Consider the following 20,149-nt stretch of genomic DNA (forward strand, 5'->3'; position numbering starts at 1 on the left):
AGACAATACAATCTATTACATCTTCATTCGTTTTCTATGCACATGAATGTGTCCTGTTTGGTTTGTTTGCTACGTTTTGTTCGCTTTGAACTTATTTCGACTTACGTTCGACATCAATGTTAGTGTTAGCCGTATCAGAGCCATGCTTATTTTCGGCAATACAGGTGTATGGGCCACGATTCTCGGGCCTGGCATTGATAATGCGCAACACATTGCCGCTTACATGGACGTTCTCGGCCAATGGTTCGTGGACTTTAGCCCATTTGATGCTTGGATAAGGAGTGCCACTAGCCTCACAGGCAATGCTGAAGTCTTCACCTTGCAGTATGACATACTGTTGATCAATTGGTGTAATCACTGGCGAAGTGCTGCAAAGGAAAAAATCATTAGCTGGCCTGTTGGATAAGCAGGGAAATTCTGAGACACCACTCACCTGCCATCAATGGGAGGCACTTGACTTTGATCAATATAGACATGAGCATCGCCATCAATGCGTCTCGAGTACACATCCAAGCCGGAGCATGTATATTTGCCAGCATCCTCGACAGAGGCTTGCACAATCTCCAGAATATTGTCTCTAATGTAGATATTACGTTGCGATTGCAATGGATAACCATCGTGAGCCCATTGATAGCGTAGTTTAGCGGTTCCCGTTGACTGGCAAATCAAGCGCACTGTATCCCCAGCAATGCCATTGAACTCCTCTGGTTGAATGTAGACACGTTCCCGCTGTGGCGGCGGAGCCGGTGTGCTACTCTGCACATAGACCTGAACATATTTCTCCTCCTGATTGAGCTTATTGTAGGCCTGACAACGATAGCGACCTTCATTCGATTTGCGTGGCGAATCGAATATCAAGCGGGTGCCATCGGTTCGTGTTAGACCATCGGCCTGACCATCGACCCGGGTCCAGGTGACGCTTGGCGTTGGATTGCCTTCCACCTCGCAATTGATTTCATTCGGTTGGAATTCCTCAAAGTTCACATAACTGGGCAAATACACAATGCGTGCGGGCGATTGTTGTTCTACTTCTAACAAGTTCAAAGAATAAAATGATAAAATGGTAAAAGGATTAGCAAACAAGAGGCAAGAGTTAGATTCGTTTCTATAGAGACAGATACCGTAGCGAGCCAACATTTCCTTGGCATATTCTGATTTTTTTTTTTTATGCAGGCATGTCAAAAGAGATCAGGTAAAAGTATTAAACTAAGAGTCGGCTTAAAACGTCTTTCACACTCACCCGTTATGGTAATGGAGACAGTGTCCTTGTATTCTCTGGAGTTTTCTTCGCTTCGTGCCTGGCAAATGTATATACCAGAGTCGGATATTTGCAGATTATACAGATGCAGTCTACCACCCTCAATAGAAGCTTGACTGGGCAATTGGCTATTATCCTTGTACCAATGCACTCCAACAGAATCCTATTAACAGGTAAAATTCAGATTAAGCCAAAGAAGAAGAGTTGTTGTCAAGTTCACTTACATTATTCCAACGCATGCGACCACTGCAGGTGAGTGTCAGGGAACCACCGACTGGCACAATTGTTATCTCTGGCCTGGCAATCGATACAATGATCTGTGTGTGTATATCTTCATCATCCGGCAGGGGTACTGGTGGCTCCACATTTCCATTGTCTGGACAAATGAAAATTGTGCAATTAGTTAAGTTCCATTTTTTGTTGGATGCAGATTTTTGCCCTTAGTTTGGTGTTAGTGACATGAGTTGCGGTTTAACAATTATGGCCAAAAGAAGACACAAGGGTGTAGATGGAGAGTTGGGCTGGAGGGGGTCACACACATATTGAATTTGGTTAAACACACACTTACTACCGTTGAAACGAAACGAATTTTCGGGTTTGCATCAAATAACTTTTGTTTATTTGTTTTCGTTACGGTTAATCTCTCCGATATCACAGAGAATTCCAAACTCTGAGTCTTGTTAGTAAGTATACACTTGAAAGTGAAGTTTAAGGGGCAGTGAAGTTAAAAATTTTAGGGCCAAGACAGTTATTGTTTGTCTAACTACACAATAAAAGACACATAGATTTAGATTCCAAGTCCTACTTTAGTCTACTTCAAAGATTACAATTTAGAAAAGAGAGAGAGAGAGAGAGACGTTTAGAAAGCAAATCTAAAACTTTTTAAGAATATATAGATTGAAATCGAGTTGAGTTTGTGTCTTAACCAAAAGTGATTTTTGAAACTCAACTATTCGAAAAAAAACATAATAAAAAGTCAATGGCGTGAAAATGATAGTAATTTGCTCCCCTAAGTATGCTATAGATTGACTAAAGATCAAGAATTCTCAAACAATAATTTAGGTCTTGAAAAGTTTTCTTACATTTTAAAGCTATAAAAGTTATTGCATACTGAAGGGGGCAAATATTCATAGTTTTCAAATTACTAGTAAATCGCCATAGATTAAAGGACACACAAATATATATGATAACTCTACAGAACTATAGATATATATATATATATGTATATATATATATGTAGGTAGTAAAGAACATTACTCTGTACTACAAGTTGTAAAATTGCTAGCCCAAGAGTCTAGAACACACACATACATACATACATACATACATTTGTAAATACGATGGGAAGTAATCTGGGATTTATGGCTTGGGGCAATGGGACAAAAGTCTAAATTAACGAATCCAAAGAGAAATGAATTCGAAACGTTCAACAATTCAAGCACTATATAAGTGATTCTCGTAAATTTGTTAACCATTTTCGAGTATTATTTGGTTTTTATTTAGTCAAGAGAGCTCAAATTTTGAAATTTACGAGTCGACACAGTAAAAAACAGAAATTTTGAAACAAATTTAACGAAATATACTTAATTTTGCTTATTTGTGCTGGAAATTATTTGGAAATTTGTGGAAACTTTTGCCCAATTGCACCTTTTGTAGAAACATATAAAGATCTAGTATAGTATATATGGCCTCAAAATACTCCCGGAAATAGAAATACATTATGGCTGAGTCAATAAAGTTTTGGAGTGTTTGAGTTTTTTTTTTTAAAGACAATTCTAAACGTTAGATTGTTTGTTGAGTTGCAAATACTACGAAAGGTACAAAGAAGTAGAGAACAAAAATTGTTGGTGTGCTACGGTGGGTTTGGTTTCTTTGGTTTTGTTTGTTTTTTTTTATTAGACAGCGAACCTCGCAGATGACAGCCGTAACGGAGTTTCGTTATATTTCCTATGATTCTGTTGCCCTTATATATCTGCAGGGTGTCATTGTACGATATTGTCTCGTTGGGCTCAATATCGAAATGAAAGCCACTGCAACAGAATCCCCTGCTTATATCACATATCTTGGGCGGTTCTTCAATAATGGGAGATGTGTCTAGAATGTGGATTGGATGAAGGATGTTTTGTTTTTTGTGTTTTTGTTTTGGTTTGATTCGCGTTAAAAAAAAAAAAGAAAAGTAAAGAGTGAAAAATAAAAACAAAATGACAAGAGCTAGAGTCAAAAGTGTGAAAATTGATTGAATGAATGGAATTGAATGAAATGGAATGATTGAAAATTGAATGCAAATGTTTCGAGCGATGTGAAAGAAAAGGGTCATATCGAGCGTAAAGAAAGATGGATAAAGAGAGAGAGAGAGAAATGGGATCACTTGTCGCAACTTTCCAATTTGTAGCACTCACCCACATTCTGGCAACGATCGCCTGCGTAACGCGGCTTGCAACGACATTCTACAAATCCATTGCTGCCTAGAGCGCAGCTTTCGCTGTTCTCCCGCTGGCAGGGACAGACCCTGCAGGAACCCTGAACATCGCGATAGTGCAGTGGAGCACAACTCTCACACGAGTTGCCCTGATATCCGGCCGGGCATTGGCACAACTCAATATCAGTGGCCCGTGTGGCCTGCGCCGTCCGCTGCTCCACCGCTGTTTCGAGCACAACATTGCCAATTGATGTGCTAGTGGTTGGCACCTTGGTTGTGGCCCGTATTAGTATATGCTCCAGATTGGTCAGTACATTCATAAAGTCGCTGCGCGAAGCTTGCACCGCACGTCCACGTTCCTGTCGCTGCCAATCATCGTCCTCGTGCAGACGCACAGTGTATTGGATCTCATCCGCCTTGTAGCTGGGACGCGACCAAATCAATTTCACACCATTACCAATCAAAATGACATCGTGTCCCTCCACATAACGGCCCGATTTGGATTCAACAATCAAAAGGTAGGTCAGGGTACCGCCATAAGAATGCAGGTGATTGCCCAGCAGACTGCCGCGCAGACTCCAGTACTTGGGCAGGAAACTCTCATAGGAATAGATATAGAGATTCTCCTTCAAATCTAATCGAATGTTTTCGTTGTCCTGAATTTCACCATGTTCGTCGGTGATCAGAGGTCGATTGTCAATAAAATCGACGGGTATCAGCTCACGGTAGAGAACAGCTGAACTGCACTGAGTGGACTGGCGGGAGCAGAAACATTCCTTGCAGCCATCGGTATGATTGCCCGATAGGCCAAATGTTCCCGGACGGCATTGATCACACTGGTTGCCAATCACGTTCTGTTTGCAAACACAGTAGCCGTCATCGCAGCTGCTTGTTCCATACTGGTCACAGTAATAACGGCTGCAATCGATCCGTTCGTCGGGGTTGGGACCAGGACCGGGTGCGGGTCTGTGCTCACCACCGTCTGGCTGGCAGTCATAAGGCGAACCTTGTCTGGCATCACCGACATAGCCCGCTGAGCAACGTTCACAGCTTTCGCCTTCGGTGTTATCGGCGCAGTTCTGAGGAAGGGAAAAGGTAATGGTAAATGTGGATTCGTGAGTGGATTGGTATGTTCTACTTACCAGACATTCTCCAGTTTCGGCATCACATTGCGATGAGTGTCCGTTGCATTCGCAGGGCTCGCACAATCCCAAATAGAGACCTTCTTCGGGATTACGCTTGTAGCCTGGGGCACAACGTTCGCAGGAAAGTCCCTTGTAGCCGGTGGGACAACGGCACTCCTCCACTTCATAGGCTCGTTGGGTACCCAAAGCGGTTGCCGTGGCCGTATCGAGCACCACCTGCTGCAGGGAGCCCTCCTTGGTGCTGGTCGTGTAGGTGGCCTTAATGTAAATGGCACGAATGTCGCTTAAAGCCATGAGGAGATGTTCACGATTGGCCAATTGACCATCGCTTCGCTGCCAGGCGCTTTCGATAATCGGCACCGCATACGAATTGGCAGTGCTGGGGCTAACGGCAGACTTGCGGTAATGAATAAGGGTTAGATCTTCACCACTCTTGATGACAACATCGGGGGCACTGTTGCGGGACATTTGGCCACCCGGCAAAGGACTATAGCTCAGGGTATAGTTCAGGCGACCGCCATAGGACGTCAATTTGTTGCCCAAGAAGAGGGCGGGCAGACTCCAGTAGAGGGTATCCGAACCGCTATGCTCGCTGCTGGATGAACTGAAGCTAATAGCGCTGGACGATACCTCGAATGCGACGGTTTGTGGATTAAGACGAGTGTAGTCACGCACCAATTGGAAACCGTGCGGGGCACGTGTACGTCCAAAGCTGCTAGAGATCTGATGACGGAACCACGAAGTACTGGTACAATCTGCTTGCAGGCCACTGCAGAAGCACTCAATGCATCCTGTGTAGGTGAACGAGTTTAGATGGAAACTCTTGGGGGCGCAGCTATCGCAATGTTCGCCAATAACCAAATTCTTGCATTGGCAACTGCCATCGGCCTTGGCACTGTAGGTGCCCTCCACATTGCATGTCGATTCGGGTATACGATGGCAACTGCCGCCTGGTGCCATGGGAGTGCCCTGATAGCCTGAGGCGCAGCTCTCACATCGTCTTCCGGTATAGCCCTCGTAGCAATTGCAAATGACATCGCCATCGGGACTCAGTTTGCAGCCGCTGGCAAAGTTGTTGCTACCGCTCTGCGGGCATGGGCACTCACGGCAGGGAATGCCACGTCGTGGATCACCATAGGTTCCGGCCGCGCACGGCTCGGGAGTGAAAGGAACACAGTGACCCAGCCAAGCGCCGCCCCGTTGACGCACATAGCCCGGAGCACACGACTCACAAGAGTCGCCAATGTAGCCGGGTGGGCAATTACATTTCTCCACCAGCGAGGCGCTTCCCAATCCCTGATCGGATGTACCAGCCGAATCCAGGGAGATGTTCACCAGCTCCACCTCACGTTCCACGCTATCCAGATAACCGAGTCGAATGAGTATGTTGTCTACGTTGGCCAATATCATCATAATCTCCTCACGAGTGGCCTTGCGTCCATCGGGTTTCTGCCAACCGCCTGGAAGCAGTGACACTGACACCTTGTTGGACAGGCCCGACTGGGTGCGCACACGATGGGTGAGAGTGAAGCCGTTACCGGTTATAATGACATCGGGGCCTGAGACTGGACGTCCACTGCCCACATAGCTAACTTCGTACTTCAGATTGCCGCCATAGGATTTCAGTTGATTGCCCATATAGTCGCTGGGCAGGGCCAAATAGGGAGTTTCCCGACCACCGTATTGCACATTCGAGGCACGGAACTGTACGCCATGATGCAGGCTAAGCAGATCCTGACCAGGTGCCTCATTGATGACTAGCTGACGGTAGGGACTTAGCTCCACGCTTACCACACGATGCGACAGAATTGGCGGCTGAATGGCATAGGTGAAGAGATTGGCACTATCGCAAGAGTTGGCCACACCGAAACAGAAGCAACTGATGCACTCTTCAGCGGAACGGGCCAGCATATTGAAGAAACCGGCGGCGCAGAAGTTATTACGTTCCGGTGTTACCTTCACAATGGTATCAGGTGTAACGAAATGAGTGCCTCGCGTATTGATGATCTCACAGGAGTAGGCACCGCTGTCCTTAAGCAACATATTGGGGCAATATAGCTTGCCAGTGCCTTCGTGGCTGGTCGATGTACACTTGTCGGGCACATGACCCCAATTGAGACGCCAAACAATGGTGGGGACTGGAGTTCCGGTGGCTGTACATGTCAATTCTAGGGATTCTCCCTCCAGAAGCGATTTCACGGGGGGTGGTGGACGCACGGGAACTGGTGCCACTGCAAGATGAAATGTGTGTGAGTAACGTGACCTCCCTCTATCCCCACAATGAAATACTTACTGCAACCGGTTTCATCACTGCCATCAGTGCAATCGGGTAGATCGTCACATTGGAAACTCTTGGGTATACAATGACCACTGCGGCATTGGAATTCATTGAAACGGCATGGTGTATCGCTGGCCTCAGTATCGCAGGACTCTTCGTCCGAATTGTCACCACAATCGTTCTCACCGTCGCAACGCCAAGTGCGTTCCACACACTTGGAATTGTTGCAAAGGAACTGATTCGGTTGGCATTTGCGTCCATGACTGCAGCTATGCTCATCAGAGCCATCCGAGCAATGGAGTGTGCCATCGCAAATGTTCCTCTTATCAATGCAGTCGCCATTCATGCAAGTTGCCTGATGTTCGCTACAGGCTGTCGGTGGTCGTTCCACATTGTTGTCTACAGATATTAAAGGGACAGAGAGAAAGTTAATCAGGAATCACAATATCTCTGTCGAGAGTTTTAAACCCAAAGCTTACCAATCGCCACAAGCGGCATTAATAAAGAGATAAATCAAATAAGAGTAAAATTAATTTAAACACCAAACTAAGAAGGCTTCACGACAGAGTTGGACCCCTAAAGAGACTCTGAGGTCCACTTCTGTTTTGAAGACCCTCTCCCTAACACTTTTTGAGACAGTTTTCCTACCTAGACCAAAAAATTCAAGATCAATATGCGGCACATTGCCGTATTTAATGCGATTCGATTTAAGATCCTCATACTTGTGTTCACCCCAGGCTGCAGCATGACAGCAGGGAGCAAAGAGTTAGAAAATAATTAACATACGAGCAACTAATACTACTTACATCGTTCGACTTGTAGATGCACCGTAACCTGTTGTCCTGGCATATAGCTGGGGAAACCAACAGCTTCGCAAACATAAGTTCCAGCATCTTCCACCTGGAAAACATTCTCGTTTTAGTAATCACTTTCACTGTGGTAAAAGATCATGCTACTTACGCGTATATTCGGAATCTCCAAACGTCCATTCTTATCGGTAAAGCCCACGGGCAGGGGTTGACCTCCAGGGCGGGACCATCTAACCTTAGCTCGGGCTGGTCCCTCGTCACGACAACGGAAGACAACCTCGCGACCTGTTGTGTGATGTATTTTGATAGTAAGTTAGCTTATCGATTTATACTTTTGATACGGCAAGAGTCAAACTAGGCGAGCACTAATTAAGGGGGATAAGGGGGACTAGCAGGTAACTTTTGATTGTGTGGTTTCTTTTTGTTGTTGTTGTTGTATTTCATTTTGTTTCCTTCCAATTGGGCAGTGTATAGTGCATTGCAGTAAGAACTGTGTGTGTCTACTACTACAATAAGATGTAAGTAGTGTGCTTAGATTTGGGTTAAAACTTACCCTCCCTAATATATCCTGCAGGGTTTTTTTTTTATTTATGATAATATTTTTTGTGGTAGGTTATAGTCATTTTGGTTGGGTTAAGCATTAATTAAAACAATGGTAAAACACATGAGAGTTGAGTTGAGTAGAAATTTAAGAAACCGAAGGCAACCGTACCAAGGCAAAGCAGGTAAAATTTAACTTGCTTTAGCCAATTCAATGTACGATCCCTTAAGTAACTATCGATCACAGACTATCGTTTATTTTGCGATCGATAACTCTATGATCATCAGTCGATACTTACTTTCTTTAATGCTTTGGCTATCGGGATAGGTCTTCAGCAACAATTGATTGCGTGGATTATTCGCTGGTTCGTTTGCTGTGGAATTAACAAAGGCCGAAAAATAATCAAATTAGAAAAGACTTTTGTGTGTGGTTTAGGAGATTTGCAGATTAGTTGAATAGTTAAATATGATGGGTGTGGTAGCCATAGCCCTGCGGATAGATATAGAGTTAGTAGTGGAAGTCTGGATCCAGGGGGGGAATTCGGGTCATTCTCGCTTCGCTTCCACTTACGATCGATCTCATTGCTGAGCGTTAGTCCGGGGCAATCCAGCTCATCGCTGGCATCGTAGGGACAATCGACATGACCATTACAATGCAGAGCCAAGGCAATGCAAGGACCTTTCTCACAACGGAATGTTGTTGATGGACAAATGATACGAAATGCTGGCACAGATGTCGATTGTATTGATGGCATTGTTGCAGTTGTTGGTATTGTTGTGGTCGTTGTTGTTGTTGTTGTTGCAGTTGACAAAACTGTGGAATGACCTTGCATTTTGTTTGGATTTTGTTGCTGTTTTGGCTCTGATTTCATGACGATGCAAATGTGATTTGGCTAATTATTTATCTACATAAGTCTATAAACTTACCGCAATTCTGCTCATCGGAACCATCCAGACAATCGGTCTGCCTATTGCAACGTGCTGCCGCACCCACACACTGACCATTACGGCAACGGAACTGATTCGACAAACATTCACCCGTGTGGCAATCAGCCTCATCGGAACCATCAGGACATTGTGCATAATTATCGCAGACAGCTTCCTGGGAAATGCAATGGCCATCTCTACAACGGAATTGACCGGCAGCACAACCTAAACGAAGTTAAATAATTGAGTATAAATACAAATTATGGGATGAGTATCACATAAAGACAAGGATTTTTAGGGATCTCAACTACGAGTACACTTTGGCTGTGGAAATTGGAATTGAAACGTTGGATAAATGTTGAAACTTATAACGAATAGATATGTTCTTTTTTTTATAGTGCATACATATAGTTTAGTTGTATCTACTTAAAATATAAATCAATCATGCGACACACATTCAACTTAAAATTCAAACTTAAGAAATTCATTAAATCTAAATAATTACTAAGAACGGAATCAAAAGTATTATTATTTTTGTTTGTTTGTATTAACCAATACAGTTCTGTTCATCGGAAAAATCTTTGCAGTCGTAATAGCCATCGCAGTGCTGTGATGCATTAATGCAATATTGTCGATCGTAACAAAGGAACTCAAGTTCCTTGCATTGAGTACCTGTTTTTCATTTTCATATGGTGGATAGTGGTGAGTAAGTGGTGCAATAAAAATGTTGAAACGTGGTGAAGTGAAATCAAATAAAGTAAACAAACAACGACAAGGACATTTCAAAAGATATGTACGTGGGTGTGTGTGTTTGGGGTGGGGAGGATAGGTAAGAGAGAAGGAGAGAATTAGAGAGAGAGATCAAGAAAAAAAAGAAGAGAAAGAGAGAAATCAGATACAAATATTGAGCAACTGAAATTCAATAAGAGTTAGACAATTGAAGATTTGCCTGCTGGTGCTGTAAAAAGCTCTGTGTAAATTATTACATATAAAGTTACATAACACATAGACATATAATTAATACAGTGCCAAATAACTTAAGCTTAACCGAGATGGAAGCAATCGCATTGGGCACGAAAGCCAGAGACCCTAACAACCCAAGGATGCAGTTCCACTTTACGGCTTCCTTCCGTAGACATTTAACCCAAAAACCTTTAAACCGATCGACAAACACTTTACATATATAGACTTATGGAATGAACTTACAGTTACGCTCATCCGAGTTATCCTCACAATGCTGACGACCATCGCAGCGTTCACTTTCCGTATAACATTTGCCACTGGGACATGTATGCTGCGGACAGGGCAGAAGCGAATGCGTTTGCGTTTGCGTAGTGTGTGTGTGAATGCGGATAATATGCCAATGGATAACGTGAATCATGCGCTGTTTGGGGGCAATTATTCTCATCGCTATGATCGATGCAATCGATGTGACCATTACACCGCTTTGAACGATTGAGGCATAGATCATCGCAGAAGAACTCCTCGGAAGTGCAATCGTTTGGCGTTAGACGTGTGGTGACTATCGCGTGTGTGTTTTAACGAGATAACATGCCGGGCACACAATGACCAATAGGCAGGCGAGCAAAATGAATGGTGAGTTCGTGTTTGTTTGTGTGGGTGTGTGTGTGAGAGAGATAGAGGTTTATTTGTTTAGCGCGCGCAACGAGAAAGAGAGACAAACATATAAAAAGTGGGTGAGAAGGTGGCTCAAGCTGGTTATTTAAACGCATCAGACAAAACTAAATAAACAACAGTTACATATACATATATATATATACCTACCTCATGATGGCTGGACTTAATATATAAATACTTAAATACTAATTACTAAACTGAGTTTTGCAATGGTGAATTACTCTTATGAAGTGCATAATTCGTCTAAATATTTCTCTTACCACACTGACGCTCATCGCTAGCATCGGAACAATCAATAATACCATTGCATAAGCGGCTAGGAACTATGCAATCGCCATTATTACAGCTAAGCGTGATCGATAACAAAGATCGCGCAATCATGATGATGGATCGATAACAAATTTATGCACGCAAACGTTGTAAACATGTGTGTGTGTGTGTGTGTGTGTGTGTATGTGTGTGGTATGGATCGGATGTGTTTTGTGTGATGAATTGTGATGGATGTATAACATGGAAATGCAAGAAAAACATAAATTCGCATAAGAATCCCACAATTTGGTCATTTCTACATACAGATGGGCACCGTCTCGACAAAAACTACAGTTGTGCTCATCATTGCCATCATTGCAATTGACAATGCCATTGCATAGCTGATCAAGGGGTATACAGTAATCGTCGCACTCGAACTCACTATCAAGACAATTCTCTGTGAATGATGTGAAATGATGTATGGGATAGATAGATAGACAGATAGATGGATCAATGCTTAAATGAAGGCACACCAAAGTGTTTTAGTGTTGTGTGTGTGTGTTTTTTGTGAGTAGTGTTGTATAATACAAGAGATCATAGCTGTCTTTACCTGTGCCAGGACACGATGCTTCATCGGTTCGATCATCACAATCTATAATGCCATCGCATTTCTTCTCATATGGTAGACAACGATTATCATCGCAAAGCACATCGGTTACATCACATGGCATTTCGTCAGTATCATAACGATCTGTGTTTTTTTAATGTTTTTTATGTTTCATTGTGTGGTGTTGATTGTGGTGTTGTTGTTGATTGTTGTTTTGTGGTGGTGGTGTGGCATATGAAAATATGAGAGAAGCGTATAACAAAACGAAACGAAACAAAACGAGACGAAAACGAAACAAAAGAAAAAGGATATTGTACATATGTAGTTGTGATTTTTGTGATTGTTCTGTGGTGAATGATTTAAAGAGTTTGCCTTAGGCCTACTTCGTTTAGTTAGCTTATGTTAGCTTATTGTCTATAGGGCTACCATCATAGTCTTCCGTATTATCCGGATAATGAAAGAGGCAGTTGTTCTCGTCTGCACCATCGGCACAATCGGTGATGCCGTTGCAGCGTTTATAGCCTGATATGCAGCTACCATCGCCGCATTGATATTGATAGCTCATGCATTCGACAATTGGTCGGCTCTTATTGAATCTGGCATGGAAATCTGCATAGCAGTTAAGCACAATATGCAGCAGAGATTGGCAGCAGGATGTAATTGTTTGTTGTTGTTGCCGTTGTTGATGTTGATGGTGGTTGGTGTTGTTGTAGAGACATTTTACACGGGTCAAAATATTTGGCAGAAATGAGCATACAGCGTATAAAAAAAGAGAGAGGAAGAAAGAGAGAGAGAAAGGGAAAGAGAGAGAAAGAATGTTTTTGGGGTGGAAGAGAAAGGATTTTTTGTTTGGTCAGTTTAACTATTTAAACAGGGCTAAATGGGAGGAAGGAGTGAGCCAATATACTTTTCTTGCAGTAAAAATTTCAAGGGTATTAGCTGAGGCTGGCATTTACGACTAAATTAGTTGGAGTTTAAAGTACATTAGTCATAATAAACGAAAGACAAAACAAACGAAATGTGTTTTAATTTGTGGAACCAAAAACATAAGCCAATCTAAAGAAAATGAAAATGTATAATGAATGAAAATAAAATAATGTCAAATGAAAATAAAAGGGAAAATTCTATAACCATTCTCATTTTTTCATAAAAACTCGTAAAACTTATACACTGAGTTGCTAAAACTTTTAAGAATTCTATTTTGATTCATTCCTAATAAATATACTTTAATATACTGTGTTTCTATTCAAGTGGCGAGCATTGTGAATGAAATTTAGTGTTGTAAAGCAAAAAAAAAAAAAAAAAAAAATGGATTGTCTCGAAGGAAAGGTTGATTGGCAAAGTTTGCTTTGCCTCTTAGTTTGTTTTTACTGCCAATTTTAGACTAGGTAAAACAGAAGACCAAGTCTTGAAATTGTTGATTAATTTATACTAGGACTTGCATTGAAAAGTTGAATCTGCATTTTATTTCTTAAAGTTTACTCAACACTGAAGACTTACTTTATTAAAAGCCCTGATGGAAATATTCTGACATTCTAGAGTTTTTTGTCAATTATGAAAATGGTTTGAAGTGTTAATCGTTGATTGAGTAATTTTGGACAACGTTAAGAGGCTACTAAGTAAACGAGCTGGGACTGTTATGTTTTATGTTAGGGCTGCTTGGGTAGTGGGGCCAGGACATGGGTGGAATGAGGCGGATTGGGTGGCAATAATGACGGCAGGGTACTTACGGCATGCGCTCTCATCGCTGCCATCGTGACACTGAGATTTGCCATCACAGACTTGAGTTTTGGGTATGCAGCCGCCGCCGCGTTGACATTTGTACTGAACGATCGAACGAGCATATTGAAGGGGTAAATGTATTGTTGTAGAGTTGGTTGTGATGGTGAATGGTGGTGAATTGTGATGGAGAGTTGAATTAGATGGTTTGATGATATACTCACCTTGTCGCTGCTACAATTGCAGAGCATATAATCCTCATCTTCGTGTTGGTCACAGTCGTCAATGCCATCGCAGACGCTTTCAATTGGAATGCAATCGCGATTGTGGCACGCGAACTCAATGTTTTCAAGGCAATTGCTTCGCGTTGGCAATAATGACGATGACGATGACGATGATGATGGTGATGAGTTGTCTAAATGTATATGATATGATGTGTGGTTGGTTGGTGGTTTTGTTTTTTGGTCAACAGGCAACAAGGCATATAATAATACGATATAAAATATGAAAAAAAAAGAATAAATATATGAAACAAAAGAAGAGTGAGGGAGAGAAAGAGAGAGAGAGGGGGAAAGATAAGGTACAGCATAGAAATAGTATGAGATTGTAAGTGTTCATGTACATATATACATATGTATGTATGGAAGAGTTGGCCGGGTTCGGAGGGGTCACAGATATGTGACGGCATCAATTAAACGCTAAATTAGCTAACCATTTAACTAGTTTATAAACTATATGTATGTGCGTGCTGTTGTTTTTTTTTCCGGTTATAAAAACTTAAGTAAATTTCAATGTTTCAAAAACATGGCATGCACTTTGATTTGCTTTCGACATATGCATGTACATATGTGTGTGTAAGTATATACGGTATATGAATGTAGCTGTAGTTGCCCATCCAAAACAAGCCATTAAAATTAAAAGAAGAGCTGACTTAAATTAGAATTATGTTAGCTGGCTTATATCTACATATGTAAGAATGTACGTACGAATGAACTAGTTTTGTATGTCACTTTAGCTGACAGTGTTGGTAAAGAGTTTACGATTAACTTAACTTAGGCTAACCGAAAGCACTATAAATACATTATTTTGTCACTTCCGCACACTCTCTAGTGTTGACAACACCAAATTACACATTTTTCCACAACCTATGCATTACCCAACACTTTCACCATCATTTACACGTTTTCAACACTAGACTAAAAAACCTACTCGTTAATTGTGTTGGAAGAGGAGTTGTTGCGGTTGTTGTTGATGTTATTAGAAATGGGTTAGTTCTGGTTGCAACAGTTTCTGAGGCTCGTGGTGAACTCGTTGGGCCAATTTCCAGCGATGCAGGTGGCCGCGGCCTTGCTGTCCATGCTGGCCATGATGGTCTCTCTGGTGCCGAAGTGGTTCTGGTAGTTGTGATTCTTGTGGTGGTGCTTGGCCTAGAAATTGGCGGCCTTCGCGTCGTTTTTGGCAATTCATAGTTTTCACAGTCCCGTTCATCGCTCAAATCGTTGCAATGATAAAAACCATCACAACGCATGTGCAGGGGTATACATATATTCGCTGAGGTGCATTTAAATTGATTCGAGTTGCACACACTATCGGAATTGACCTTTACGTAAACATTTTTCGGTGTATATCCTTCATATCTGTTTGGTGTATAAAGTTCGTATTCTCTGGCATCGTCGCCATCTAGTCTCGGCCGACCGCCATAGGGGCCCGAAGTGACATATTGACGGTTGTGATCCGCATAGTTGCGTATAATTTCGTTCTCATCGAAGGTATCGGTATTTGGGTCGTCTATATCTGTCGGTGTTAATTTTTTTTTTTTTTGCAGGGGGAAAGTGTGGGACAAAACATAACCACATGCAAACCAATTTTTGTTTTTTGTTGGAGGAATGGGTACAATGTTTGATTATAATTATTTTTGGTTTAGTTGTTTGTTTTTTTGTTTTTGTTGGGGATGTTTTTGATTTTCATGCAAAGACGTTTGATTGAGCCAATTGATCGATTCGAGAGTTCCATTTATTCCAAGTTTTTTTTTTGTAGATACGTGCAATTAATTTCAATTAATTTTGTTTTGTACATTCAATTTAACCATAACCACAAAGGTTCAGATTTCAGATTGTTTTGGGAGGGGAAAAGAAAAATAAAAATTTATGTTTTAAAATCAAAACGTAAATAGTCAATTCAACATAAAAGTTTCTTGTCACAAAGAAAGTAGGCACACAAAGCGATTGTAGCTATCGAAAGACGATGAAATCGTTGACAGTTCTAGGGAATGCAATCTACATAGTTTAGGCATAGCTGCCTTTTCAATTAACCGATTCCATCTATTATTTAAGTTATTAAAAAAGCGAAAACATTATGGTAAACAAATCGATTGCATTCCCGTTTTGAAGAAAACACAGTGTTGGAAAGCTGTAGAATTATAAGTCAAGTTCCTCCACCACACAAAATAAAGAGAAAGACATTGCACACAAAGAAGTAGAAGAAAACGAATTTTAGTTACCAAAAGTCACCAAAGATAGAGGCAAAGAAAAAGAGAGAGAGAAAAAGGACGGAGACTGCTGGAGTAAAGCATTTTGTAGATTTAGACGTAACACACACATTTATCGATAGTCGATAAACATAGACACTGAATAATCGCTGGATGTTGAACCGCACTTACCGCAATTCAGTTCGTCTGAATTATCGGCACAATCGTAGATATTATCGCACACCTGACGCATAGGTATACACTCACCAGTGCCGCAACGGAACTCATTAAAGCGGCACTCATCCTCATCATAGCCACCTGAGTGGTTTTTGTTTTGATTAGTGTGCAATTCATTAGTATATGGATTCGTTTTAATTGTGGCATAATGAAATGAAATTATACAAATGTGCATAGGAGAGTGAGGCGATCGATCTTCTTACCTTCTTAGAGAGTCTGACCGATTGACTAATTAACTAACTAAATGCCTGGCTAATTGATCTAGACTCACCATCGCAATAGCGTTCATCGGATATGTCCTCGGGACAATCAATGTTGCCATTGCATAACAATTCCTTGGCAATGCAAGTGCCATCATCGCATTGCCATTTATCGTAAAGACAAGCTGCTTAACCCAAATCAAATCAAATCAAATCAAAATCACAATAGAAGAATAGAAGAAAAAGATATGCGTATACATATATAGATGGAATATTGAGTAAGTCGACTAGATTTTAACATACGACAACCCTCTTCATCGGATCGATCTTGCGGACAATCGGCTCGTCCATCGCAACGATGCACTATGGATATGCAGCTTAGATCGCGGCAGGTGAATTTTCCTTTGGGGCATGTATATCTCAATTTCGGCACAACTAATCAAACAAATGTTCCATCAAGCAGCATTGTAAAAATCAAAAGAAACATATGTAGATACATATAGCAAGATAAATAGTGTAAAAGTGATCGAGTCTTCTGAAAGTTTCTAGGTTTCTAAGTTTCCCAAAAATCCTAATGATGGATTAATTTGCTATGAATCAAACCCATTTTAAACAAAGTATGACTAAGTAAAAGTATTAGAGTATTCTGAAACTATGTTTGATACACCTTTCTGGTTTTCTCAAGCTCTTTTCAACTGATTTGACAGAATTAAAAGCGTAAAGAGTTTACTCTAATCTGATTGATAACATTTTTATCACTTTTTAACGCTCTCTAAGGACTTCTTATAATGAAATCAAATGTGGATGATCATTATGATGATGTGGTTATCGGTTACTCACTTCCATCGCAGTGCTCCTCATCGTCGCCATCACTGCAATCAGGATGGCCATCGCACTGTTGGCTTGAGCTGATGCAGCGAGTGCCATCGCGACATTGATATTCCATGGCACTGCAGGCCGCAGCTGGTTTAGTTTCATATATTTAGTGTTAGTAACAATTGTTGATTTGGTGGTTCGTTGTTAGTATAACGGCATAATGTATTAGAAAGACGGGGGAAAGAGATAGAGAGAGAGAGAAATGGTCAGTTGAATTAGTTAGTGAGGTTAGTTAGTTGGCAGTTAGCTCTTAGTAACACTTAAGACTAACTTAACTTAAAATATAAATACCATTTTATATAGTCTTATAGATAGTAATGACAAATTAAAGATAAGTAGATACATTGGTGTTTGCTTTTTGTTGTGCTTTCATAAAACACTTGTAAGGAGTTTCGCCCATTTCAAGGATTTCTGTATTCTGTTTTTAGGCAAATTGTATAGAAATTTTTCTTAGATTGTTACACTTACCGCAATCTTCGTTCTCATCCTCGCCTTCGGAACAATCGCTTACATTATCGCAGTGTTTGTCCAAGGAGATGCATTCACCATTGCGGCAACGGAATTCATTTGACTGGCATACTGCAAAAAGTCGAGAGAGAGAGCGAGAGATAAAGAATTATTACAAAAATCACGACAAGAAAGAAAAATGTGGCAAGCCTACGCAATTAGGCGGCAACAACCGGATGCAGTTTAACAAGGACTTCCCCTATGCCCCGCCCACCAAAACACAAAAAAAAAAAAAACATTCTAAAGAGGGGGGTGAAAAAAAAAAAACAACGAGGAAAAATTCTGCTTGTCAGCTTTCAAAAGTTGAAAGCAAAAGTTTGTTATGGGTAGGTTGTAGGTGGTAAATGTTTGTATGATAAAGCCAACTTCATTTCAATCCCTCCCTCTCTTTCCATACCTATTCCTATCCCATCCATCTACAGCATCGTTAGCCACAGTTTCCTGTGCATGTTTTGGCCTTTTGAACCCTTCACTTCATCGTGTTAGTCATTGTTGTTGTTGTCGTTGTTGTTGCTTGGCAGCTTAATATTTCATACAACTTAAGCATTTTCTCAAATATTTTTAGCATTTTATTTTTTTTTTTTTTTTTTTTTCGCTCTCTAAAAGTGACAACGCGGATTTGATTACAAGACGAAGAGAAAACGAAGTTGGATAGAGAGTGAGAGTGGAAGTGGCAGATACAGAGAAAAGGCTAATTAAAAGCAAAGATATCTATAGTATTCAAGCTGGGGGAAAGGGAGTTCGGAGTTAGGGCCATCAGGTAATTAGAGCCAGCTTAAATCTTAAGCTGTGTGTGAACAATTAGCAGAAATTTTCTTAGCCAACAAAACTTTTGGCCCCATTATGATTCCACCTGTTAACAGTGTTCACATTTCACAAATCAAGTTATCAAAGAAAGCCAAAAATTTATGTTCATTGCATTCAGTCAATGTATTAACGAATTTCTAGGAAATCTTGAAATTTCTCTTCGATGTTATCATAAATTCTCCAACAAGGGAAAAATCATCAATGGTAAAGGATTTTGTAGCTATGTATATATAGCGTTTGCATATTATTTTAGGTGATCGCCTTAGTGCGGACTTAATTATGGCAAATTGAAAATGTCATTGAGGCCATTGGCCGGTCATAAATATACCAATTCCTGTAGTTGCTGTCGTCAGCAACGTCACACACACACACACATTAAACTCAGGCACAGAAACAAAAGAAAGCAAATAAACGAAAGAACTTGCTACTTTTCTTAATGCAAAAACAAAAAAAAAAAAAAAAAAAGAAAAAGGGTGGAAGAGGAAAAATGGCATAAAGAAAACTGCAGCAGTGGCAACTTTAACTACTTTTAGGCGCACACAAATCGGTAAAGTTTTCTCGGTTTCTTTGGGTGTTCTCGTTTTTTAATATTTCGACATTTGTAATTTTCAACACGAACATCAGCGGCAGCCACTTTGACAATTCCATTGCTAGAGTGAATGAGAGAGAGAGAGAGAGGGAGAAAGCGAGCGATAGAAAGACAGTCAGACAAAGAAAAAGATAGTTGTGGAGAAAGGAGTCCCAAAACTGACTGACAGGCGCCTCAAAGTATGCAAGTCAATTTTCGAAGCAAAAAACAAAAAAAAAAAAACACATTGGCATAGCAGCTAAAGACAAAGTCAAAGAAAAACTCATGGCATTTCTTGATTTTTTTTGTTGTTTCTGTTTCTGTTTCTTGTATTGACATTAAAGATTCAATAATGACAGGCAACACAAAGGCAAAAGGTGGACGGACGAGCAGGTGGTCGAATGGTATGGTGGTATGGTATGTGGCCAGTTGAAGGGATTTTGGCTGCCAATCTGCTTAGCCCTGGCTTGCCTTGCCCTGCCATGACTCCAATTATGCCACACAATGTTTAGATGATGCTAAGCTATTTGATTTCCTTTCTTTCCACCAAGTTTTCTGTTTTTTTTTTTTTTTTGTGTTTGTTTACCCATCTTATTTGTGTGTGATCAAAAAGTACATTGAGCCAAGGTTATTTGGGCCATTTAAACTATTAAAGCATTAACCAACACTGACATAAGGTAATGCACATTTCAATTCAATAATTGAAATAGCAAAGATAACTGATAACTGTATAAATAAATTATTCGTCCATTTGAAATTAGATTTAGGGTATTCACAAGTCGTGATTCCTAGGATAGACTAAAACTTTGATATTCCTTTTTGATTCTATTTGTTTGAGTGTGCAAACAAATTACGTGCCGCATTTATAATCCGCAGAGGCGCAAACAGTTTGTGTTTT

At 40.9% G+C, this 20,149-nt stretch overlaps 1 protein-coding gene across 1 annotated transcript in view; it reads right to left on the reverse strand.

The window, feature by feature from the left end:
* trol (terribly reduced optic lobes) overlaps positions 1–20,149 on the reverse strand; it is an 86,877-nt gene that overhangs the window by 13,484 nt on the left and 53,244 nt on the right. The window contains exons 8-32 of the mRNA XM_068298627.1: positions 17,838–17,948; positions 17,334–17,456; positions 16,249–16,374; positions 14,799–15,383; positions 13,814–14,004; positions 13,601–13,694; positions 12,297–12,479; positions 11,874–12,014; positions 11,588–11,720; positions 11,275–11,360; positions 10,769–10,898; positions 10,583–10,686; positions 9,377–9,601; positions 9,021–9,311; positions 8,749–8,823; positions 8,061–8,194; positions 7,907–8,000; positions 7,116–7,499; positions 4,820–7,053; positions 3,658–4,756; positions 3,167–3,352; positions 1,483–1,634; positions 1,241–1,421; positions 434–1,031; positions 106–368 (exon numbers count right to left, since the gene is read on the reverse strand). Coding sequence (XP_068154728.1) covers positions 106–368; positions 434–1,031; positions 1,241–1,421; positions 1,483–1,634; positions 3,167–3,352; positions 3,658–4,756; positions 4,820–7,053; positions 7,116–7,499; positions 7,907–8,000; positions 8,061–8,194; positions 8,749–8,823; positions 9,021–9,311; positions 9,377–9,601; positions 10,583–10,686; positions 10,769–10,898; positions 11,275–11,360; positions 11,588–11,720; positions 11,874–12,014; positions 12,297–12,479; positions 13,601–13,694; positions 13,814–14,004; positions 14,799–15,383; positions 16,249–16,374; positions 17,334–17,456; positions 17,838–17,948 — 7,923 coding nt within the window. The remainder of the gene's footprint in view (positions 1–105; positions 369–433; positions 1,032–1,240; positions 1,422–1,482; positions 1,635–3,166; positions 3,353–3,657; positions 4,757–4,819; positions 7,054–7,115; positions 7,500–7,906; positions 8,001–8,060; positions 8,195–8,748; positions 8,824–9,020; positions 9,312–9,376; positions 9,602–10,582; positions 10,687–10,768; positions 10,899–11,274; positions 11,361–11,587; positions 11,721–11,873; positions 12,015–12,296; positions 12,480–13,600; positions 13,695–13,813; positions 14,005–14,798; positions 15,384–16,248; positions 16,375–17,333; positions 17,457–17,837; positions 17,949–20,149) is intronic.

This window comes from Drosophila tropicalis, unplaced genomic scaffold (assembly GCF_018151085.1).
Source record: "Drosophila tropicalis isolate 14030-0801.00 unplaced genomic scaffold, ASM1815108v1 contig_158, whole genome shotgun sequence".
In the NCBI taxonomy this organism is placed as follows: Eukaryota; Metazoa; Arthropoda; class Insecta; order Diptera; family Drosophilidae; genus Drosophila; species Drosophila tropicalis.